Here is a 25,621-nt window from a genome sequence, read left to right on the forward strand (position 1 = left end):
CCACACCCAAGGATAACCTCCATGCCTCTGCCTCTCTCTCTCTCTCTCTCTCTCTCTCTCTCTCTCTCTCTCTCTCTCTCTTACATCTATCCATTTTCCTCTCAAAAACCTACCCTTTGTTGTATTCGACTCTGAGGGGGAAAATGCACGCCTGACCCCATTCTTTGCCTTCCAACACTTGAGTGGATGCTCTACTTTTTTTTTGCTACCTGTGGAGGTTCCCTTCTTTCCCGGTTCTTCCCAAGCCAGTAATCACGTTGAGCGCAGCCCCGCAGACAGGCAGCATGCTGGGATTGGACGCGTGTGAGTTTGGGGGTCAGGTGCTGGAGCTGCTGTGGCTAACTATGTGCTACAGAGGTGAGGCCATGTAAGTGTGAGTGTGCATGTGTGTGTGTGTGTGTGTGGAGGGGGGGGGGGGGGGGTTGCTTAGGGTGTGTGTGTTGTGTGGTCTCTTTAACTTGTATAGTACAACTTCACAGATTCAAGGTGATGTGCTATGTATTCAAGACAAGTTCATAATTATGTTTTATCTGATGTTTAACATGTGATTGTGTCCATGTTTAACGGGCGTGCATGTATGCTTTTCGTGTGAGTGTGTGCACGCACAGCGCCATATGTCTCAATCGTGGCGGGTGTGGACATTTTTATGTCTGACATGAAACGCTGCCAAGACAAGCCAAATATAGCAAATCAATAGCTATTGATCACGTGTGTGAGTGTGTTTGTTTCCCTGCATCGTTGTGGTTCTGCCTATACAGCCACGTTTATGTTTCCATCACTTCAGAGAACATTGAATTGTCTTGAAATGTATGTACTGGGAGTTGGTTTCTTTCCTCTGAAGGGAAGTTGTTTCGGGTGTAAATAATTATTTTTGTGGGTGTGAATGTGATGACACAGCATATCCACCACACAAATGATGTCACCAACTTCTGAAGCCGCTCTGTGTTTTTGTGTATGCGTGCATGTTTGATGGCCTCTCTGCAGTAGTGCTGAACAGTGACAGATGGCGAAAGGTTGCGGGGTTTCCCCACACACAGGTGTGAGTAGGGGACTTAAAGGTCTATGGGAGGTAAAGAAAAAGGCTCATAAGAAAGTGAAGAAATCATCTGGTTATATTGAAAATAAGACACCACAAAGAAAACTCAGCCCTTAAGAGAAATTCATCAAAAGTGACTCGTTTTAAATAAGTTCCATTACTTGTGTTGGTGGCGGCACGGTGGCCGACTGGTTAGAGCGTCAGCCTCACAGTTCTGAGGTGCAGGGTTCAATCCCCAGCCCCGCCTGTGTGGAGTTTGCATGTTCTCCCCGTGTCTTTGTGGGTTTTCTTCGGGCACTCCGGTTTCTTCCCACATCCCAAAAACATGCATGCATCGGAGACTCTAAATTGCCCATAGGTGTGAATGTGAGTGCTAATGGTTGTTTGTTTGTATGTGCCCTGCGATTGGCTGGCAACCGATTCAGGGTGTACCCCACCTCCTGCCCGATGATAGCTGGGATAGGCTCCAGCACGCCCGCGACCCTAGTGAGGAGAAGCGCCTCAGAAAATGGATGGATGGATGGATACTTGTGTTGGTTTTTGCTATGTAGCACTTTGTGAATTATGTACTATGTAGAGTCCAATACAAAAAACATGTAGTGGTATTTTTAATATTTCCACAAGCTATGTTTGACAATCAATCTGCTCTTGTCAGACTCAATCTTTTGTATCAACTTTCAAAGTAATTCCATTCATTAATATACTAAATCACTAGGGTTGCAAGTGTGTTGAGCCTATTTAGGAATTAAGAGGCTTCAATTTACTTACATGCATTTTTGGGGGAAATGTGGGGGGAAAAAACTGAGTACCCGGAGAAAACCTTCCAAACCACGGGGAAAAAATGCTAACTCCACACAGGAAGACTGGAAACCGGATTGGAAACCCCAACCTCAAAACTGTGAAGCAGATGTGCTAACCACTCGTACACCGTGCTGCCAAACGTACTGTAGTTCCACCAATGGTAGGTCCCCTAGTACATTCATATGTTTGTTTTTGTGGCATCCTTTATGTTTAGACATTAATTGACACTAATGAGGCATCTAAAAATGATCTCAGGGCCTACTACATGTATCTTCATGCTAGTTGTTGAATAACATGCTGCATTTAGACTATTACTGTAGTCTATTTTTTTTCCTGCTGTCATTTGTTATAAAAATAATAATAAAGTAATCGATTCAATAGGTGACTGGTACACAACCAAAACTTCTGCTAACCAACAACTAACTTACTATGCTACAATGCTAATAAACACATGGTTTAAAATCTACGTACTTTAAAGAGGTCTTTGAGTTGGATTTTAATTTGGCCTGTAGACTTCAACGTCAAGCAGCTGAATAGTGGTCAGCACATTTGCCGCACTTCTGATGTTCAGGGTTCAAATCTGGGCTCTGGTTTTCCTGTGTGGAAATTGCATGTTCTCTCCGTGGCCGTGTTTGCATGGGTTTTCCCCAGGTACTCCAGCTTTCTTCCACAATTCAAAAACATGAACATTATAGGTTAATTAAAGGCATAAATTGTCCATAGGTGTGAATTTGAGTGTGAATGTTTGTTTGTCTATGTGTGCCCTGTGATTGAGGTGATTGGGTGTATGCCCAAAGTCAACTGGGATAGGCTCCAGCTCACCTGTGTGACCCTAATTAGGACCAGTGGTATAGAAAATGGATGGATGGACTTCAGCTTTAATAAAACCTATAGCTGAAAATTTTTGTACCAACTGGTCATCATATTGCCAGAGTTATTGTGAACATCTTTGCATACTGATGTTGGCATTTAATGCTCTGTACCCATAAGGCTTTGTGCGGCCGCACGGCGCCACTAAAGACATTAGCTTGCAGTAAAAACCACAGACATGCTTTAGAAGACGGCACTTTTGAGACCGAAGCACAGATCATTTCAGTCGGCGGTTATAACTAACATGATACAGCAAAAAAAGGAAAGACTTCAATAGTTGCTGTTATTTTTCCTCAGCCAAGCAGTCTGAAGTTAATTCAAATCTCCCTTTCCTCCCTTCAACCTGTCTTTCATCACATTGGGCCCCACCCTGCTTTGCCTCCCCACTGCCTCCCTCAATCATTTTACATGATAATAATGTAGAAAAGGCCCACCCATCTTTCCCCCCCATCCTCCATGACTTTTCTTGACCTCATTTTCTTTCCTATTCCCTTTTATCTTTCCCTCACTATCACCTATACTGTTGGATTATAGCGCATAACCTCCATACTTTACTCATTAATCCTTTCGCATTGTAGCTCACTCACACAAAATACACAGACACACACACACACACGTTTGCTTAACTTCTGTGAAATCAAAAAGCAACTCTTAGTTTTTAATGTTAAAATAAAAGACAGATCCAGCCCCGAGACCATGAGGGACTCATTTAACTCTAATTCAAAATTTTAACTACACAGTCCCCAGGCACGAGCTTTGTCTTACACTGATCTTATGTATTGCTGCTAAAAACTAATTTAAATACCAAGCAAGAACTGGCTGCATTTCCTCCCTGGTCGTAAACAGTATCGACAAGTGCGCCATAATAATAACAGCCTATTGAACTGCGTGCGTGTGTTTGAGGTTTGTGTAATAAAGAGAGGCTGGAGTACTGTATGTCAGTCATGCCATGTGAGTTGTGGGTCACTCAACTCAGAAGCATGGAGATGGAGAATGGTGAAAAGGCATCTACAAGCTGGCATTCAGCAGATCGATAGTGGTCTTGTTGTTTCAGTGAAGCCCACATGGCCAGGAAGTACACTTGTTCAAACGATTGTTATCGCCTCTTAATCTGATCCTTATTGTGGTACTAGCTGTTACTATTTGCTTTGAATGCTTTTTACTTCCTCTTTTGTGTCTTTTGAATGTGTGGGTGCATGCAATAGGCGGCACGGTGGGCGACTGGTTAGAGCGTCAGCCTCACAGTTCTGAGGACCGGGGTTCAATTCCCGGCCCCGCCTGTGTGGAGTTTGCATGTTCTCCCCGTGCCTGCGTGGGTTTTCTCCGGGCACTCCGGTTTCCTCCCACATCCCAAAAACATGCATGAATTGGAGACTCAAAATTGGCGTAGGTGTGAATGTGAATGCAAATGGTTGTTTGTTTGTATGTGCCCTGCGGTTGGCTGGCAACCAGTTCAGGGTGTACCCCGCCTCCTGCCCGATGATAGCTGGGATAGGCTCCAGTACGCACGCGACCCTAGTGAGGAGAAGCGGCTTGGAAAATGGATGGATGGATGGATGGATGGATGGGTGCATGCAATACATTTTCCCACAGGCCTTATTATAGTTTTAGAACAGAGCAGCGATGTTGCCTAGGCCTCTAAAGACTCTAAAGTGGAGAAAAAAATATATAACATACAAACACAAATTGGGAAACAAATTTTCAGCTATCTTCAACATCTCATCTTAATAAATTCTAGTAATACAGTCAGAGGTATATTCATTTTCTAGAACCACACACCCACACCCGAATCAGATGCCCCAGCCACCTCATCTGGCTCCTCTCGATGTGAAGGAGCAACGGCTCTACTGTGAGATCCTCCCGGATGACCGAGCTTCTCACCCTATCTCTAAGGGAGAGCCTGGACACCCTGCGGCGCAAACTCATTTCGGCCGCTTGTATCCGGGATCTCGTTCTTTCGGTCACGACCCACAGCTCCCATAGGTGAGGGTAGGAACGTAGATCGACCGGTAAATCGAGAGCTTCGACTTTCGGCTTAGCTCCTTCTTTACCACAACGGATCGATACAAAGTCCGCATCACTGCAGACGCTGCACCGATCCGCCTGTCAATCTCCAGTTGCATTCTTCCCTCACTCGTGAACAAGACCCCAAGATACTTGAACTCCTCCACTTGGGTCAGGATCTGATCCCCGACCTGGAGGGGGAATGCCACCCTTTTCCGACTGAGGACCATGGTCTCAGATTTGGAGGTGCTGATTCTCATCCCAGCTGCTTCACACTCGGCTGCGAACTGCTCCAATGAGAGTTTGATGAAGCCAACAGAACCACATCATCTGCAAAAAGCAGAGATGCAATACTGAGGCCACCAAACCGGACCCCCTCTATGCCTCGGCTGCGCCTAGAAATTCTGTCCATAAAAGTTATGAACAGAATCGGTGACAAAGGGCAGCCTTGGCGGAGTCCAACCCACACCGGAAACAAGTCTGACTTACTGCTGGATATGCGGACCAAACTCTGACTCCGGTCGTACAGGGACCGAACAGCCCGTATCAGGGGGTTTGGTACCCCATACTCCCGAAGCACCCCCCACAGGACCACCCGAGGGACACGGTCGAACGCCTTCTCCAAGTCCACAAAACACATGTCGACTGTTTGGGCGAACTCCCATGCACCCTCGAGGACCCTGCCAAGGGTGTAGCACTGGTCCACTGTTCCACGGCCAAGACGAAAACCACACTGCTCCTCCTGAATCTGGGATTCAACTATTTGAGCTAGTGAGATATACAACGCATTTATACATAGTATTTACAAAAACAAGGATACTTTTAATGTGTATCATTGAAATTACTGTTCCATGCTTCTGCTTTCTCATGTGAGCATCATTTCTCACTCTCCTCCCCCTGAAGCCATCTGTTGCCTGCCAAACTGTGTGATGACTTTACACAAGATGTTGATTTAACTAGAAATGCCGGCAGCAACACTCACTCAGTCTCCTAATTTGTCATGCAACCAAGCGGGCCTCCTTCTTGGCTAGTACGACTTGATTTGGCAAGAACAGCAGCAAGTGAACAGTGTTGCTGCAGTTCGGAACAGTCATTTCAGTACACGTGGGCACTTGGAAATTCCGACACCCATTCAGTGGGTGACAAAGAGCTACTGTAAGTGACCTCCACTCCTGTAATTATTTGTTTTCTGCACTTAGAAAGTATCCAAAGACGACCACATCTCCACCTAAATAATTCATATAACTGTTTTGTCTGTGCATTTCAGTGTATCTTTTGTTGGTGTAGAAATGTATAAAATACACCACTTTCTACAGTTAACCATACCTGATTTAACACATACACTCACTGGACACTTAATTAGGTACACCTGCACAGTCAAATGAGATCTAATGCAAGAGTTGTATCAAAAAATCTTGAATACTTATGAATACTCAAATTTGATGGATTTTTGCACGTGTGAAAGATTTGAATATTTTTTAGGCATGAGGATGATTAAAAGAGTAAGATTTAATAAATCCATGTTAAAATACACCAGACAGGATTTCTGTAAAAGCCTGCTTTTTAAAAATAAATGAGAAGTGGTCGAGTCAGTGTGCCAGGTCAGCAGCCTGGAGACTAAAGAGGAGAACATGATTGTGTCACCAAAACACATTCACTCTGCAGAGGGGGTGCATGTGTATGCTTAGGTGAGGATGGATGGAAAAGTTTGATATGTAATGTAATTGAATGTGAAGGTAATGTTAGATTTATACCTAATTAACTGCATTTAAGGTAACAAAACATTTATTAATGTAATAGTGTGGCAGTGTTTGTAATATGTATGTTGATGCTTTCTAATTCAGGGTGACTTTATCTGCATAGGAATACACTTGGGTGATTAAGTAGTTCAGAGAGATTTTAAACCCATCATCCCTTCCCTTAAGGTGTGTTTTTAGGTGGGTTTCCCAAAATAGACATACCCAAACCAAATCGATACCTTTTTAAATCCATTTGTCTGGGTAATGTTGGAAAGGAGGTAAAAACCTATCCTTTAAAATGAGTGATAGTTTATGTTAAAAATAGAAAGCTGAGAACATTTAAGTTTTATTATAGCTGTCCACCTTATGAAATTCAAATCAATACTTTAGCTAGAAATCAGGAATTCAGTCAGTTTCCTGACACTATGACCAAGAAATGTCAATCATCTTGGGTCTTTTTGTGTCAGCCATTTGATTGACAAGTGGGCTTTCCCACCCCTTGCCCTCAAACCCCCGAGCGACCTTGCACATGACACTGGGCATAGATATAAATGATGGCGGCGTGGATGTCTTGGACTTCAGGTGAGAATTAATGTCGCCACTGTGTACATACAGTCACATCGAAAGAGAAGCGAAGCGAAAGCGATGATGTCACCGTGAAGGGAGTTGAAAAGGTTGCCATGGTGACGGACAAAGGCTAGCGTGTTTGACTCAGAATGGGTGTGGTGCTGCTGTAAGCAGGCAGTGCAGGGCTGCACGTGCGTATGTGTGCGTGTGTATGCATGCGTGCGTGTGTGTGTGTCTGTGTGTCTTTTCTTCCTGTCATCCAAGTACCTCTACATACTGAGCCGATGTGCGATGACAGTCTCATTACAACTGAGATACCAGAGTAAACAGCAGGTTGTCTCAATCCTGTTGTACATGTCGTATTTGTAATGTGTGAATTTATGTCACACTTTATTGCCTCAAATTATCACACAAACTGACTAATTGGTTCACTGCAAAGGATCTCAGAGAAACTCACAATACAATACCTGTATTACAGGATTTTCTTTTGCAAACACTAATGATGGTGTCACGATACAGCCATGGTGCATTAACTGAAACTTTGAAAGAAAACCACCTACGATACATCGCAATATCTACATTGTTCATTAGGGATTAGGCTTTACACGATCAGGATTTTTGGGGCCGATCACCGATCAGCAAGTTTAAAAAAACGATAACCGATCACCGATCCGATCACAAGATGGAGGAATGTGTCTATTTAAATGACCTGTTCATTTACTGTATATACTTGTGTACTTAATTGCTCAAAACATTAGATTTACAAGAAATAATGTATCTTTGTTCATCTATTTATGCCAGTGAGGCATAGTGACAGACAGAACCAATGAATGGTCTTATATTAGATGGCAGGAATTATGTCATATACTGCCTGAAGTTCCATTATTGTAGACGGGAGGGCGCTTTGCGTTCTCTCTCTCTCTCCCCTCCCTTCTCTGTTTTCAGCACCTGTCTCCAATCAGCCTAATCACCACCGGTATATAAGCCTGCTTGTTCCAGGAAATCCTTGCCAAAGTATTGCAGTTACTTTCAGTGGTACCACGGCCCATTTACCTCCCGTAAGTCACCCTATTCCTCGTTCCCTTTTTGACTCCTGTGTGTCCTTGTTCCAGTGTGTTTCCCCCCGTGTTCCTGATCCACGTAATTCTTGCCGCCAAGCCAGCCGCCTGTCCTCACCACTGCCTTCCACCTGTCCACACCGCCGCCTGCCAACCCACCTAGGACCACCACCATTACCTTTCATCAATAAACTATTCATCCTTTCACATTTGCCTCAGACTGCTCTTGGATCCAGCCACTCTCTATTCGTATCAGAATACTTCGGCCAGTATGGACCCAGCAACTTCGGAGGCACTGATGAACGCACTCACTCTCCAAGGAGCCCACATAGGAAAACAAGAAAAGACTCTCCAAGAACTCACAGAATCCCTACACTCCCTCACACAACAGGTATCCCTCCTTTCTTCGACGATGCTAGCTAACCCTCCACCTATAAGTACGCCTTCCGAGACCGCAGCCTCAGTGCCACCATGCCTCCTGTATAAAGAACCTCATGTTCCGCCGCCTGATCCCTACTCCGGGGATCTAGGTGCATGTAGCCAGTTTCTACTCAATTGCTCACTCGTTTTCAACCTTCAACCATACAGTTATCCCACCGAACAATCCAACCGCAACCTGAGTGCGTCGTGGTGAGCCAAACCTCCATCCCCTCAAGCTCTCCTTCTCGCATGACCGTTCCCGCTTGCATTATAGTTTCGGCTCTTAACACCCCCATCACTGCCCTGATTGATTCCGGTGCCGATGACAATTTCATTCATGAAGCCATAATTCACCAGCTCCAAATTCCTCTCCAACTGCTTCCGTCTCCGAAGAAGGTCATAGCCCTGGATGGCCGTATGGATTGGCCCACCATAGACTGGACACACTTAGCCATCACCGGATGGAGCCCTCACTGCCACTCACACTGCCTGCTCTCAGCTATACCTCCTTCTGATACACCACCACCCTCTTCCATGCTCTTTGACCTCTCCGGAGTCCCTGGAGAATATCATGATCTTTCTCCTGTATTTCATAAAGACCTGGCCATTTCTCTACCCCCCCCTCCCCCCACCGCCCGTATGACTGTGCTATTAATCTGATGGCGGGGACCCCTCTTCCATCCAGCCATCTCTATAACCTTTCCCGACCTGAGAAGAGGACTATGGAGGACTATATCCATGACTCTCTGGCTTCCGGACTAATTCGACCTTCCTCTTCTCCAGTTGGGGCCGGATTCTTTTTTGTTGCAAAGAAAAACACCACTCTCCACCCATGTATTGACTTCCGTGGTCTCAATAATATCACCCTGAAGAATAAATCTCCGCTTCCCCTCATTGACCCCTCGTTTGAACCGCTCTGTGACGCCCAGGTATTCACCAAATTGGATCTACGGAACGCCTACCACCTCATCCGTATCCGAGAGGGGGACAAATGGAAGACCGCCTTCAATACCCCTCTCATTTCGAGTATCTGGTCATGCCATTCAGTTTAACCAACGCCCCTGCAGTTTTCCAGACATTTATTACTGATGTCCTCCGTGACATGCTCAACCGGTTCATATTTGTATACCTTGATGACATCCTCATTTTCTCCCGCTCCCCCGGAGAACACCGCCTCCATGTACGCCAAGTCATTCAGCGTCTCCTTGAAAACCGGTTATGTTAAACTTGAAAAGTGGAAATTCCACCTCTCCTCCATACACTTCCTGGGCTACGTCATCTCCAAAGGTCAACTACAACCCGACCCTGCCAAGATCCAAGCAGTCGTTAACTGGCCCACTCCCACCACCCGCAAAGAACTACGTTTCCTTGGCTTCGCCAATTTCTACCATCGGTTTATCCGTGAGTACAGCAAGTTCGCTATTCCCCTCACTAGCCTCACATCCGCCAGCTCCCTCTTTCGTTGGATCCCGGCAGCATCCCAAGCATTCAACCGACACAAGACCCTGTTCACCAGTGCGGTGAACCAGTTCACCCGACCCCTCCCTCCAGTTTGTGGTCGAGGTTGACGCCTCGTACACGGGGGCAGGGGCTGTCCTCTCGCAGCGGGACCCCACGACCCAGAAATTGCACCCCTGTGCCTTTTTTTACCGTCGTCTGTCCCCTGCCGAGAGGAACTACGATGTTGGCAACCGAGAGCTACTGGCCATTATATGGGCCTTGGAAGAGTGGAGGCACTGGTTGGAGGGGACTGAACAACCATTTATCATTTGGACCGACCACAAGAATCTCGCTTACCTCCTTTCCGCCAAACGCCTTAACCCCCAACAAGCTCGCTGGGCTCTCCTCTTGAGCAGGTTAAATTTCAGTCTCTCCTTCCGTCCTGGCTCCAAAAACGGCAAACCTGATGCCCTGTTTCACCCCCCACCAGCCCTGACAAACCGGAACCCATTCTTCCTTCATCGTGCGTCGTTGGTGCTGCCACTTGGCAAATTGAACTGGTGGTTAAGGAGGCCCAAAAAAACTCACCCGGATCCCAAGACTGGGCCTCCAAACCGCCTGTTCGTACCAGATTCTGCACGCTCTGACGTTCTTCAGTGGGCTCATACCTCCAAACTCACCTGGCATCACCCGCACCATTCAGTTCATCCGGCAGAATTTCTGGTGGCCCAGCCTTGTTCAAGACACCCGGAAGTTCGTCCAAGCCTGCTCCGTCTGTGCCCGAGGGAAGTCTTCACACCTGCCCCCAGCTGGGCTGCTGCGTCCATTGCCTATCCCTAGCCGCCCTTGGTCCCATATTGCTCTGGACTTCGTTACTGGTCTACCTCCTTCTGAAGGTACCTCTGTCATTCTCACCATTGTCGATCGCTTTTCCAAATCTGTCCATTACATACCTCTACCAAGGTACCATCCGCCTTCGAAACTACTGACCTCCTTGTCCAGCATGTCTTTTGACTCCACGGTATTCCCATCGATATTGTCTCTGACAGAGGTCCTCAGGTCTCATCCCTGGTGTGGAAGGAATTCTGTAAAGCGGTGGGCGCAGCAGCCAGCTTGTCATCGGAATATCATCCGCAGACCAACGGCCAGACGCAGCGGGCAAACCAATCCTGGAATCAGCCCTCCGTTGTGTTGCCACACGCAACCCCTCCTCCTGGAGCTCATTCCTCCCGTGAATTGTGTACGCCCACAACTCCCTCACCAGATCCGCTACCAGTATGTACCCATTCATGGCTTGCTATGGTTACCACCCGCCATTGTTCAAGGAGCAGGAGTGGGCAGTGGCAGTCCCCGCAGTCAAGGATCATCTCCAGCGGATCCAGGTTGTATGGAATGACGTCCGTGCGGCATTGACCCCCGGTCCGCCGCACGCAACAAACAGCTCGCGGACCGTCATCGCTCCCCGATACCCGAATACAGGGTGGGCCAATCTGTCTGGCTTTCTTCTCACGACCGCCCACTTCAGACTGAATCCCGTAAGCTCACTCCCTGTTTCATTGGTCCTTTCCCGATTACCAAAATCATCAATCCCACTTCCGTCCGGTTGAAGCTTCCACTGTCCTTGAAAATCACCCAACCTTCCACGTCTCGTTGCTTAAGCCTGTCTCTACCTGCGCCCTGAGCCCTCCAGCCGAACCCCCCCCACCCTCCCGGATTATTGACGACCATCCGGCGTTCACAGTGTCGTGCATCCTCAACGCGAGGCCTAGGGGGAGGGGGTTCCAGTAAAAAAGTCAACTGGGAAGGGTATGGACCGAAGGAGCGGTCGTGGATTTCCGGGAAACTAATACTCGATCATACCCTTTTGGACGACTTCTACGCGGCTCACACGGGAAGCCTGGCAGGACGCCTGGAGGCGTCCGTTGAGAGGGGGATACTGTCATATACTGCCTGCAGTTCCATTATTGTAGCCGGATTGCGTTCTCTCTCTCTCTCTCTCTCTCTCTCTCTCTCTCTCTCTCTCTCTCTCTCTCTCTCCCCTCCCTTCTTTGTTTTCAGCACCTGTCTCCAATCAGCCTTATCACCACCGGTATATAAATCTGCCTGTTCCAGGAAATCCTCGCCGAAGTATTGCAGTTACTTTCAGTGGTACCACGGCCCATTTACCTCCCGTAAGTCACCCTATTCCTCGATCCCTTTTTGACTCCTTAGTCTCCTTGTTCCAGTGTGCTTCCCCCCCGTGTTCCTGATGCACATAACCAAGCCAGCCGCCTGTCCTCACCACTGCCTGCTACCTGTCCACACCGCCGCCTGCCAACCCACCTCGGACCACCGCCATTACCTTTCATCAATAAACTATTCATCATTTCACATCTGCCTCCGACTGCTCTTGGATCCAGCCACTCTCTATTCGTGTCAAAGTAAATAGAGTAATTAATGTAATTTTTGTTTGTTGGTGTGCCGTGAGATTTTTCAATTGTAAAATATGTTATTTGGCTCCATAAAGGTAGGAAATCACTGCTCTAGTCAGATCGTGTATTCTAATCAGTCAGGTCAAACTAGCGTTACATGACAGAAATAATGGGTACTAACTTACTGTAATTAAATTACTTTATTTTTAATTAAATGTCTTCACCCACACCGAAACTATAGAGCATGATTCGACAGAACGGCGGCATGTTTACGTCCAACCGTTCGTGCTAGCAGTAGCTTGCTAGGCTACATAACATTTTATTGCCTGCTTGTGAGCCGTATTGTATTAATAGTACGTGAACATACCTCAAACAAGCCTTAAACGAACGTCCTCTCCTGTCCTGAGCACCGGTGACCACCAATGCACGTTTTTTCCCCATTTTGTCCTTATAATACAGTCGGCGCGATCCACGCTTGTTGTTGTCGCCACGGTAACGACTGTAGATAAAGCCCAATGATCGTAAAAAACGGGATGCGGTGGTATCGGAATACAAGATTTTATTGCAGTAGTCTGACAGTGCAATTGTGAAAGAAGAAGAAGAATCACCTTTTATTGTCATGAACATGCATGCATGCACACAAAATCTTTCTCTTCATTTAACCCATCACAGTGAACACATACACGTTAGTGGAACACACTGGAGCAGGGGGCAGCTGAAGCACCTGGGGTGTATTTCGGGGTATCAGTGTCTTGCTCAAGGACACCACAGTTGTGAGTCTGGGGGATGTTGGCGGATGGTCCAGTCGGGGTCTTGAACATAGGTCCCCCACGGTGGCAGGCGATGATCTTAACCATTGGGCCACGGCTGCCCAATATGTATGTCATTTAGGCACCCTCGTGCCAGCTACGCAGTCTGGGTGGAGCACCCCTGTAATGTGGTGATCTGTCAAGTCTGTTGACTTTGCTTTCTCCACACATGGGAGGCTGTGGTAAGGACAGTGCCCTGGGCATCTGCGATTGGCTGTGTGGTGTAAAGTCTATTAGGGATACATAAAAATGTAAGAAATGAAGAAATATAACACCAATAATCTTTTCTCTCATACTATTTCCATAAAAATATACCATATTCCAATGAAAAACTGAGGAGTAACAAAACACACAGATGACAGTCGCTCTTGGGAGAACGATCATGTATGTTGTACATTCTGTACATTTTAAGTTTTAAAATGCATACATAAAACTTTTGTTTTGTCATATTTCAATGGAAGGGTATGCAAAGTTTGCAAAATGCTAGCAAGATTTTAATCTAGCCTCATTTCAGTACCCGCCTCAAACCTCGCTACCGCTCCCGCCCCTATCCCCGCCGTGTCTGCACAAAGAAACGCCCCCAGCTCAATCAACAAAAATGAACCAGGAAGACAGCGGTTCGCCTGGCCACCTCAGATTGCTCCTCGGTCGGGCCGGCACGCGCTACAAGCTGCTGGAGGAACAAGGATTGGACCTGCGTCCCGCTTGCCTGTGGCTGCATCACTTGGAGGGCCAGGGAGAGATGTTTTTTAAAAAGATCATTTTTAATAATATTCTGCTTTCAGGCCTTAGAGACAGTTTTAACATATATGAAAAAAAGTGATTTTTAAACTGCAAATTTCTTGAATAATCAACAGCTAAATAAAACTGCATGTACAACTGAGCATTTCGGGGATGCTCCTTTTATACTGAAGCATGACACTCACATTACATACTTCGTAATGAAATGCTCTCATATATTATACTGAAATCCTCCCACTTCTGTATCCTGAAATGCTCTCACACATACTGAATGCTCTAAAATCTGTATACTGAAATCCTCCCACATACTGCATTGCCCATGTGAAAGTGTTTCAGTAGTGTGTATGAGCGGAAAGTTTTATTTTGGTATTTCTCCAACACCATGCATTGATCTTTGCCCTCATTTCCGTCCTTCTTGTTTGCTAAAGGATTCCTGATAGAAAAGAGGGAATTGCCCTTGGAGGAGGAAGAAGATGACAGGAACCTCAACTACAATCCTCCAGCCCAGAAGACTTTGCAGGAGATTCAGGATTTGGACAAAGATGATGAGAGTCTGGTAAAATACAAGCAGACACTGCTGGGGGTCCGGCCAATGATGGCAGGTATGTGTTATGTATGTACTGTATATACAGTATGCATGTGTTGTTACGTGAGGAAAGTATGATTCATCCCAGTGGCCATGTTACTGCAGCTCTAATTCAATCAATGCAACAACTTCCATGCATAGATGCAGTTGAAGTCTTCAAGTTCTGATTACACACACACACACAGACCTGCTTGCTCAGCACTATCTCATATCGTAGTCAGGCTGACAACTGATATCAGAAGAAGAGCACAGACTGGAACATAACCCAACACAATACACAGTATGCAGTATACTGTTGGACTGATTTAAGTATACTGTCTCTTTTATTTACCAACCCCAATTCAAATGAAGCTGGGACATTGTGTAAAATGTAAATAAAAACAGAATGATTTTCAAATGCTTTATTTATTTATTATATTCAATGGAAGACATTACAAAGTTAAGATATTTAGTGTTCAAACTTTATTGTTTTAGGTTTATTTTCAATTTGTTCCAAAAATGCTGGGACAGGGACATGTTTATCGCTGTGTTACATCACCTTTCCTTTTAACAACACTCAGTAATCATTTGGGAGCTGAGGACACTAACTCTTGAAGCTTTGTAGGTGGAATTCTTTTCCATTCTTGGTTGATGTAGAACTTAAGTTCCTCAACAGTCTAGGAGATCTGTTGTCGTATTTTGGACTTCATAATGCACCACACATTTTCACTGGGAGATCGTCTGGCCTGCTGGCAGGTCAGTCTAGTACTCGCACTCTTTTACTCAAAGCATGCTGTTGTAACACATGCAGAATGTGGCTTGGCATTGTCTTGCTGAAATAAGCAGGGACATCTCTTAAAAAGACATTGCTTGGATGGCAGCATATGTTGCTCCAAGACCTGTACCTTTCAGCATTAATGGTGCATTCACAGATGTGCAAGTTACCCATGCCATGGGCACTAACACACCCACGGCTTTTTTAACTTTGTGCTGAAAACAATCCAGATGGTCCTTTTCCTCTTTTGCCCAGAGGACACAACGTCCATGATTTCCAAAAACTATTTGAAATGTGAACTTGTCAGACCGGTGCATCTCAGATGAGCCCGGGACCCAGAGAAGTGAGAAAAGAGAAGGTGTTTGTGGGTGTTGTTGATATATGGCTTTCGCGTTACATCGTAGAGTTTTAACTTGCATTTGTAGATGTAGCGACAAACTGTTAAATAACAATGGTTTTCTGAGGTTTTTCTGAGCGCACATGGCAGTATCCGTTCCACAATGATGCCGGTTTTTGATGCAGTGATGCAGGGATCAAAGGTCACGGGCATTCAATGTTGGTTTTCGGCCGTCCAGCTTACAGTACATGCAGATATTTCTTCATATTCTCTGACCTTTGATGATGATCCTTTGATGGACCATAGATGGTGAAGTCCCTACATTCCTTGCAATTGTACCTTGAAAAACTTTATTCTTAAACTGTTGGACTATTTGTACATGCAGTTGTTCACAAAGTGGTGAACCTCGCCCCATCCTTGCTTGTGAACAACTGAGCCTTTTGGGGATGCTCCTTTTATACCCAAGCATGACACTCACCTGTTTCCAATTAAACAATTCATCTGTGGAATCTTCCAAACAGGTATTTTTTTAGCATTCCTCAACTTTCCCAGTCTCAGCTTTTTTGGAATGTGTTGCAGGCATCAAATTCAAAATGGGACAATATTTGCAAAAATATTCATCGGTTTGAATATTAAATATCTTGTTCTTGCAGTGTATTCAATTGACTATAGGTTGAAAAGAATTTGCAAATCATTGTATTCTGTTTTTATTTACATTTTACATAACACCCCAACTTCAATGGAATTTGTGTTTGTATTACAACTCCAAAGTATGAGCAAAATATTGATTTAATGTATGTGATATTCTGCAGACTTCTCAGGCCCGAATGTCCAAGTGACCAAACTGACCCTGTTATTTGATGAGGCCCCTGGACCAATCACCATCAACCTAACAGGTAAACTATGAAGTACCTCTCTCCCTCAATACTGGCTTGTCTCATTACCTACCTCTGCTACACTCTGCTGCCAACATGGATGCACAAATCACTGGGCTGCCCTAGAGCAAGGCATCTCACCAAATTGTGCTGCGTTCATTAGTAGAATGTCTGCATTGGGTGTGTCCAGAGAGAGAGAGCAAGAGAGAGAGAGAGAGAAAGAGAAAGAGAACTACTGAGAGAGCTAAATGTTTGCTTAGTGGGCATTATTGACATTTTCCCCTGGGCACAAGCAGAGGCAGCAGCCAGGGAAGTAGTGTAAGCTGTGTGTTGGCTTGCATTCATGCATGTATTCATGAACTGTACAAGTGTATGGATTTGCTTGCAATAGGACTTTTACATTCACACATTTCCTAGGTTATTTGCAAAGCAATAACGACTTTGTATGAAACAATTTCCTGTCATGCAAATGGACACATCCAAACGTGCATCTTGTCATGTGTAATGTAACATTTGCTAAATTGCACAATCTGGCACATCTAGATTGAAACGATACGGAGCTGCGACTTTCAATACAAAATTATGCAAACAAACAGGTTGTGCGTGAAATACATTTTTAAGTGCACCTGAAAATAATGCATTTTGTAACTTTTTTCTATGTGTCTGTAAGAATTGATTTAGCGTAATAAATTGGCTATAGAGTGGTGCCTTCAGATACTTACTGTACGAGTGGCCTGACTTGTGAGTTTTCGAAATACGAGCTGTTGTTTGGCCTATGTTTTGCTTTGACTTCCATCCATCCATTTTCTGTACCGCTTATCTTCACTAGGGTCGCGGACGTGCTGGAGCCTATCCTAGCAACTTTGACTTGCGAGTAAAAATTTGAAATGAGTGCTGTCTGGTGGCAGTGAACTCAACTCAGCTCACTTCACAACAAGCAGCAGCTTGGCAGAGAGTAAGCAATTCTTCAAAAAAGAGGCTTCAAGCTGTTTATTGCCACTTTCTGTTGAAGTTTACTGTCAAACTAAACAAAACAAAGTTGATTACATATATTCAAAACAAACATATAGCTCTGCTTTAGATAAGTCAGATAAACCTAAAGCTAACAAATATTGCAAAACAGCATAGAAGAGCTAGCGAATAGCATTGGTGTTGCCGTGTTACAACCTTTAAGCAATGGATATTTGAACACAAACGATGGAGCAACACATCTAGACAGATAATATAGCAACTCTCACAGGCATATTTTCTTTATCTTTTTCAAAGAACAGCTAATATTACTGCAGCTTACTGAGGAGTTTGGACCAGTGCCAGGTATTTGAACCCGGGTCCTCAGATCTGTGAGGCAGATGTGCTAACCAGTCGGCCACCGTGCCTCCATGGAACAGACATGATTAAATTAACTCAAAGTGATTAACATTTAATATTTGGTGGCATAACCCTTACTTGCAATAACTGCATCAAGCCTGGGACCCATTGACTTCACCAGACAGGTGGAGGTAAGGTCATGGCTTCGGCTTGCATGGCTGCTTCTGGAACGGGCTCGCTAGTCTTTATTGATGATGTAACTCATGATGGTGGCAGCAGAATGAATTCTGAAGTCTATAAAACCATTTTGTCTGTCAGTTTACAGAAAAATGTATCCAAACTAATCGGGAGAAGCTTCATCATGCCACAAGACAATGACCCAAAACACACTGCCAACGCAACAAAGGACTTCATCAGGGGGAAAAAGTGTAAGGTCTTAGATTGGCCAAGTCAATCACGGGAGCTTAACCCAATATAGCATGCATTTTACCTCCTGAAGAGGAGACTGAAGGGAGAAACCCCCAGAAATAAACAAGAACTGAAAGAGGCTGCAGTAAAAGCCTGGAAAAGCATCTGGTTAAGTCAATGGGTCACAGGCTTGATGCAGTTATTGTAAGTAACGGTTATGCAACAAAATATTAAATGTTATTCACTTTAAGCTAGTTTAATAATGTCTGTTCCAGTACTTTTGCTCACTTGAAAAGTGGGTGGCTTCAAATAAAAGCTGCTCTGTCCAGTTGTTTAACACATCTAGATGTAAATACCATGAACTAAAAGCTGAAATTCAAAACTATTGTCTCATATTCATCTTTTGATCTGAAACCCAAATGTCTTGCCGTTCCACTACTTTCGGAGGGGACAGTGCACATGAGCAGTATGCATTTGTGTGTGTGTGTATGTTATGTACACTATGTCTGAGGAGATCAGCTAGACAGCGTGACCTATTTTCTCAGCAGCTCTCTGTGCCTCCTGAGACAAGAAAATTTATGGAGAAAGAGGGAACTGAGGGGAGGAGTAAGAATAGGGTAAATGTGCCCGAATTCGTCTCAGCATACAATCATTCAACACTTTGGAATGAGAACAATTGGAGCAGTGCTTCAGCAGGTTTAGCATGAAATAGCAGAAGAATCGTATGTGTATACTTTTACTTAAATGCCTGAATTTGTCACAAGGAGATCTATTTTTAATATGGAACCTCTAACCTGCAATGCCCTGTGCAATGCCCTTATGAGGGAGTATGTCTGCACGTGTGTGCGTGTGTCTCTGCGTATGTTACCAACACATCCCCGCTGTTTTTATTAGCCTCATTCCGCTATCATACTTCCTGCTTAACTGTCCATTAGGAAGCACTCAGGACCAATGCTCCAATTTAAACTGAGATATAAAAGAATTAAGCAGTGAATCCATTTCTGATTGCTTTTAAAACTTCCTCTCTACATCAGCACGAAGCCAATTGAAGCCCATAGTGAAACAAAGTTAACTTCCCTTTTACGCAGAACAAAAGAGGAGTCTGGGTGTTGTAGTGAATAACGAATATGATAGATATGACTACAGCAAGGCTATAAATACACCACACATCAAAATTTACACATGTACTGTATTTATTGCAGTGGTGGCCTGTCAGGCCCATCAATACTATCAGAAACACTGACCTACATTTACAACCTAAATTCTAATATTTCTTCCATCCCAGTCTATTCTCTTCATTTTGTAGCATTTCTCTTGCCTACACTGCTTCCAGTTTGTGGATGTTAGATGTTAGGTCATATCAGAGTTCAGCCTCTACGTGCTCCATGTCAATTTGATCTGCTGTGGGTCTTCAGAATCAATAATACTGGCCAATGTAACTCAGACTATATTAGCAATTGTTTCTTTAACCAATCCGATTTCAAATTTGCTTCAGCATTTTTCTGCTGATTGTTTGGTCAGAGCAAGCCAAGTTTGACTAGCAAAACACATCTGTCGTGATCTGCACACAATATATTTGGTAATCAATTGATTTGATAATCTCTGTTGAGTATGTCCTAATAAAAATGTCCCAGAAAAGTGATTTAAATGAAATTGGAATAAAAAATATATATATTTATACTAAATGAAATGTTGCAGTATGTAGCTTGGTTGTACAGTAGATGATAAGAGCCAATGTAAAAGCATTTATGAGCCCTTCACTCAGTGGTAGTGTGACCACACAGTGAGTCAACAGCATGTTGTCACTATGACGCAGTCACACTTCTCTACATGAGTGAGACACTTTCACAGCTGAGGTCGTGTGTTTGTCCAGGAGATGTGACCAGCGAGAAGGAGCAGACGTTCACCTTAAAGGAAGCAGTCAAATACAGGCTCAAAATACACTTTAAGGTAAGAGGAAAAAGTTCCTTGAGAGCCAGGTTGGCCAAAATTGATGATGTACTGTAGCTCTAAATGTTCCTAATGGTGTGGTCTTTAACACAAGCACCGAGCTGCACGGCTGTGACGACACCTGCTGGACCTCACTGTCTTGCAGCAACTTCACATCATCTGTGTGTATTATTATTTCCTTAGCTGAGAAGATTATGTTCTCATCGGATTGACAGGATTTCAGAGGCTTAATTTCATACCATTTTTTGTGGAGCAGATGCCACTGAAAAAACAATTACAAAATCTTTATATGATGGAAAAGAATACAATTTTCTTGAGCTCAATGCCTGTAATATAATTCTGAAACATTCAGATGAACTGCTGCAGTCACAATTTATTGTCAAAGGTGGTCTAAGGTCTTTGTTATTTATGTGTATAAAACTATAGCAGTATAATATGGTCTGGATACTTAAGTGTTTATTTCTTAGTAGTTTTTGCACATATAATGCAACTTTTTTGTGTGTGCGTCCTCTTGTTGCTCCATATTGTGCCAAAAAACAAGTCGGATCGGGTGGGGAACCTATGAACACACCGTGAGAGCATTTGATCTGGCACGCCACACAATTCTAAAGAAATTATACAAACAAAAAAATATCAAAGGAACTGTTATAAGAGCTCCGAAACATTTGATCTACAAATACTCATACAGTCCTCAACATCAATGAGTACACTGCCTTTGAAAAGTAAGCTTTTTATCCATTGCTCAGTGAACACAAAAGCAATTTCCAGAATGATGATGATCAGACTATCCATCCATCCATCCATTTTCTGAGCCGCTTCTCCACACTAGGGTCGCGGGCGTGCTGGAGCCTATCCCAGCTATCATCGGGCAGGAGGCGGGATACACCCTGAACTGGTTGCCAGCCAATCGCAGGGCTCATACAAACAAACAACCAATCGCACTCACAGTCACACCCACGGGCAATTTAGAGTCCCCAATTAATGCATGTTTTTGGGATGTGGGAGGAAACCGGAGTGCCCGGGGAAAAACCACACAGGCACGGAGAGAACATGCAAACTCCACACAGGCGGGGCCGGGTATTGAACCCAGGTCCTCAGAACTATGAGGCTCTAACCAGTCGTCCACCGTGCCGCCATGATCAAACTATTTCTTGTTAATTTGAAATGGTTAAGAGTGAAGAAGTAAAGTAAACAAATATATTACTGTCTACAATGTATGTGTTTGCAGGTAAACAAAGAAATTGTCGCTGGCTTGAAGTACCATCATGTGAGTTTCAGAAAAGGACTAAAAAGTAAGTTCACTTCAGTCATCATTTTGCCCTTTAACTCAAAGGTTTGCTTTATGTAGTTAAAGGAGATATAAGGTGTTAAAAACAAACTCTTGTATGATTGGTGTGGTTGCTGACAGACAACCATTTACATTCCCACCTATGGGCAATTTAGAGTCTCATAGAAAGCTGTTCATGGATTTATTTGATATCCTCCTACAGTGCGCTCAATTATTCATAGACTAGTGAGACAATTCAGCGCACAAGTAGAATGAGTAGTGCACACTAGTAGAACAACTGTCTTACTAGTGCAACTACATGTTATTAGTGAGGCAAAACTCTTGTACCAGTTGATATCACAATAGAGCTAGATGTTAACTAGTATAATTTTACAATGTCACTATTAATACTAGCACACAGTTGTTAACTATTATATATTTTTGCCTCACTAGTAACATGTACTTGTTCCACTAGTTCACTCTAGTCGTTTTAGTGCGCAGAAATGTCATACAGTAGTGGAAGGCAGTACAGTGAACCCCCGCTATTTGCTGGGGATAGAGACAGAGCCCTGCAGCTAATAGCAAAAATCTGTGAATAATTGAACCCCCCACCAAAAGAAGCTGGTAATTAGATATAAATGCCAGAAGATGGCGGCAAAGCACTTAAAATGGAGACGATCATAAAGCATCAAAACCATGCTTCTAGCATGTACACAATAATGAACCCTTGTTACAACTGTATTAAGTAAAGATTATTCAAAAAAAACAAACCACCTTCACATGAGGCTTATTAATAGTATTAGCCAGAAGACATGCCTGAATAACATGGTAAGCACAAACTGATGCGACACACACATGGGCTAAGAAATATACGCACTAGCGCTTTACACAAACAATATTAAGTCATTAAAATCACCTTTTGGCATTGACACACAATGAATGTTAGGGAATACATACAAATTGTAATGCGTGCTATAAGTGGCTTCAATGTGAGAAAACCAGAAATATACTTTCACATTCACTTTTGACTGTTCAAGTATCAGCGACAAAAAAGGACATCTCAAACACAGGCAAAAAAGAAAACTTTCAGTGAATAAAACCCAACAGCACGACAATTCCAACAGATGGCGCTAAAGTGATACTTGTAAAGCTTTAGCCTGAGCCGCAAAAACAGAAAGAGATTTTCAGTCAGTAATGGAGGATAGGTTCCCCAAAAAATCTAATCATTGCCAACAGCCTTTCAAAAAGCCACACTCTCTTTATTGTGCACATTTCCCCTTCTCTGTGCCCATCTGCTTCTTTCATGACAATTGCGGCATGTTTTTGTGGTTCAATAAAAAATAATACAGTACAGTATATTGTATGCGGCGCCTCAAAACCCGCTAAAGGGTCGCAGTTTTTCCATTGCAAGCGCGTTGGTACTTCGTGTGTGGCAAATTGTTTTGCGATGGTCCAATACAGTCATTTTTGGCTCTGTCGCTCGGTGTGCAGTGGGCTTAAGTAACTTACAATTGTGCTGGTTAACAATTGATGCGAACGAAGACTCATGTTTTTACCTAGTAGTGGAGGGATGACTCATTCCAGAGCCGAAGTGTGTCACTAGGCACTGTTTATGCCACGCCCCAAAAATCTGTAAAACTGAAATGGTGAAAAACTGTTTAATGCTATATCTCCACAGTTGAGTGCTACATAGTTCTCAGTCTTTGAACATTTTCAGTTATTCTCATCAATTGTATAATCTATTTTGATACAAATCTCTGAATTTACTTTACAGGGTTTTTAACTGAGTTCCGGGATATGTGATTTGTGTATGTCGTCCAAGCACAGAATCCACATTTGTTCCATAACATATTTTTCTGATTATCCACTTTCTATGCCTGCAGTGGACAAGGTGTCCTACATGATGGGCAGTTACTGTCCTCGTGAGAACGAACATGAGTTTGTGCTCCCCTCTGAAGAGACGCCTCAAGGCTTGGTTTCACGTGGTCTCTATCAGATCAAGTCCCACTTCACTGACGACGACAAGAACATCTACTCGACCTGGGACTGGAACCTTGAGATCAAGAAGGATTTGGACGAGTAGAGGTGCCCTTCTTCTTTATTCTCTCACTCCTTGACTCTCTTCCCCTTTCTTCTTCCCGTCAACCAAAGAGCATCTTTGTAAAAACAGGATGCTCTTCTTGTTCTCTTATCCGCGTCAATGTACGCAACTCTCAAAGGGACACTAAGAGAAGTGTAGCTCCTCTGGTCTGCTTTTGTCTTTGCATTAAAAACATTGTGAAATATCCATATTGTAAGGCTTCGAGAAGCCATTCTCCTTATCCCATCATATAACGTCACCTAGCAACAGTGGATGTTATCAAACTGCAAGCAAAAAGAGAAAGTCCATGAAAAATGAAAATATGCTATTGTTGCGCTTGTTTTCAGTGGCCTATATGGTCTGTTTATTATGTCATAAATTTTACAAGTCGTAATATCCAGGTTTGGTGAACTGGAGTGCAGCACAAAATACGACAAACATTTAATAGCATCCAAAAGAAGAAACAAAAAATGTAGGGACATGCACAATAACCTCTGTCTCAACATTGTGCTAAAATATTAAAGAGTTTTATAATTAATTGCAGTAATTAGAGGTAATTATTCTTCAAATAATATTTAATATTTACTGTAGATTAGTACAAAAATTGAACTAGCATATTACGTATTATAGGAATGACTAAATACTGATCTTTTCAAAAGATGAACATTTCAAGATGAGCTCACCACACAACGTACACTTTTTGCAACATGTTTTGCTTTCAAAGCAGCTGTTCTTTCAGGTCTTTTTGGAGCTTTTTGGACCATTGAAAGACTGAAACTGAAAAGTTGGACTGTGTATATTGTAGAAAGAAACGCATGTTTTAGGATTTGATACTTATTACAATCATTCACATTAAAGTAAGACAACCAATGTATAGATAGGACACAAGATGTGAATGTTTGCTGTGAATTTACACTGACATCATCAAATGATATCCAATGTAAGAGCTGTATCCCAAATCCTGCTTTTACAAAGAAAAAAAAGCTCAGTTCACTTCACATAGTGGTATTAATTCAACAATACAATGTATTTACTATGTTGTGCTTGTAGTTTGCAGTGTGTGAAAGGCTATTAGATCTCATTTGATTCTGCTGGTGTACATAATATTGGTGATTATGGAGAGAAATTTGAGATATGACATGCATTTAGGTGTGATTAATTCATTCCCAGTATAAAAACTGACTCATGTGTTAAGAAAGGATATTGTCATTTTTGATGAAAATAATGACCAATGAATTTGTTCAACTTGTTGTAATCAAATAATTACTGTAAACGTGGGCTTGTTGGTTGTTGCATGGTTTAGTGAGAGAGTATCTCTTTGTTTTTATACGTCATTGTAAAAATGTGGTTACAAAAAAAAAAAAAACACTGTGGCATATCCAGAAGTTGAAGGTTGACTATAGATATGGTGCAGTATTCAAATGGATCTTCTTTAAAGCAGGGCAAGCTGAACAGCAGCGGTCAACTGAACAGTATCGATCACTGATATGTTCAATATTTGTGTCAAATCTTGTATGCTGTATCTTTTAATAAAGGCAATAGAAAAAATAGAAAGACTGTATTTACATTACATTTACTGTTTTACCGGTAGTAAAGGAATGACACCAAAACACACACTCAAGGTCTCAAACAATATCTGTAATTATCTAGATTAAGATAACACACATTAAGGAAAAAATAGGAAATATCACAAAAATACAATCGCAAAGAAAAGCACAAATTCTATTTTGGGTCACAGCCACTTTCACACAGAATTTGACTTATTTCACAAAATAATGAACCCAGGGTTAGTGTTCAATGTCTCTTGAATTAATGCGTTAATTAGTAAAATAGTAAAGAATAACACAGACATATTGACCAGAGGGCAGAGCTGTTGATTTAATAGAAATTATCTGTGCATCTTATTAAGATAACTCAAATAATTTGTAGTTACCAAATAAAACATTGATGTAACATTTCTTATCATGTCTAAAATGTGACACACGGTTCCCTTTTTATATGTAGTTTATATTTAATACAGAGCAGTGACTAGATATTAGTCATTCCTGCAGTCATCATGCCAAGTACACGCATGCTCCGTCAAAATCTGTGGCACTGTGGCGTGTGATAAAACTACACATTTTAGAGTGGCCTTTTATTGTGGGCAGCGTAAAGCACACT

At 43.2% G+C, this 25,621-nt stretch overlaps 1 protein-coding gene across 2 annotated transcripts; it reads left to right on the top strand.

Annotated features, from left to right (window-relative positions):
* Positions 1 to 24,835, top strand: arhgdig (Rho GDP dissociation inhibitor (GDI) gamma). Of its 2 annotated transcripts, none has more exons than XM_061748139.1 (6): positions 1 to 357; positions 14,325 to 14,498; positions 16,386 to 16,469; positions 20,041 to 20,114; positions 21,343 to 21,406; positions 23,265 to 24,835. In XM_061748139.1, exons 1-6 carry the CDS (start codon positions 285 to 287, stop codon positions 23,462 to 23,464), a joined length of 669 nt encoding a protein of 222 aa, XP_061604123.1. In that variant the 5' UTR covers positions 1 to 284; the 3' UTR covers positions 23,465 to 24,835. The 2 variants fall into 2 exon arrangements, with proteins under 2 accessions (XP_061604123.1, XP_061604122.1); XM_061748138.1 differs by having other exon boundaries at positions 5 to 357; positions 20,038 to 20,114.
* The last annotated feature ends 786 nt before the right edge of the window (positions 24,836 to 25,621 follow it).

This window comes from Phyllopteryx taeniolatus, chromosome 16 (assembly GCF_024500385.1).
Source record: "Phyllopteryx taeniolatus isolate TA_2022b chromosome 16, UOR_Ptae_1.2, whole genome shotgun sequence".
NCBI classification, from domain to species: Eukaryota; Metazoa; Chordata; class Actinopteri; order Syngnathiformes; family Syngnathidae; genus Phyllopteryx; species Phyllopteryx taeniolatus.

Coding starts and splice junctions, on each gene's coding strand:
- arhgdig (XM_061748138.1), top strand. CDS start 285: ATGCTGGGATTGGACGCGTGTGAGTTTGGGGGTCAGGTGCTGGAGCTG. Junction 14,499..16,385: donor GGTCCGGCCAATGATGGCAG/GTATGTGTTATG, acceptor GATATTCTGCAG/ACTTCTCAGGCCCGAATGTC. Junction 16,470..20,037: donor AATCACCATCAACCTAACAG/GTAAACTATGAA, acceptor GTGTTTGTCCAG/GAGATGTGACCAGCGAGAAG.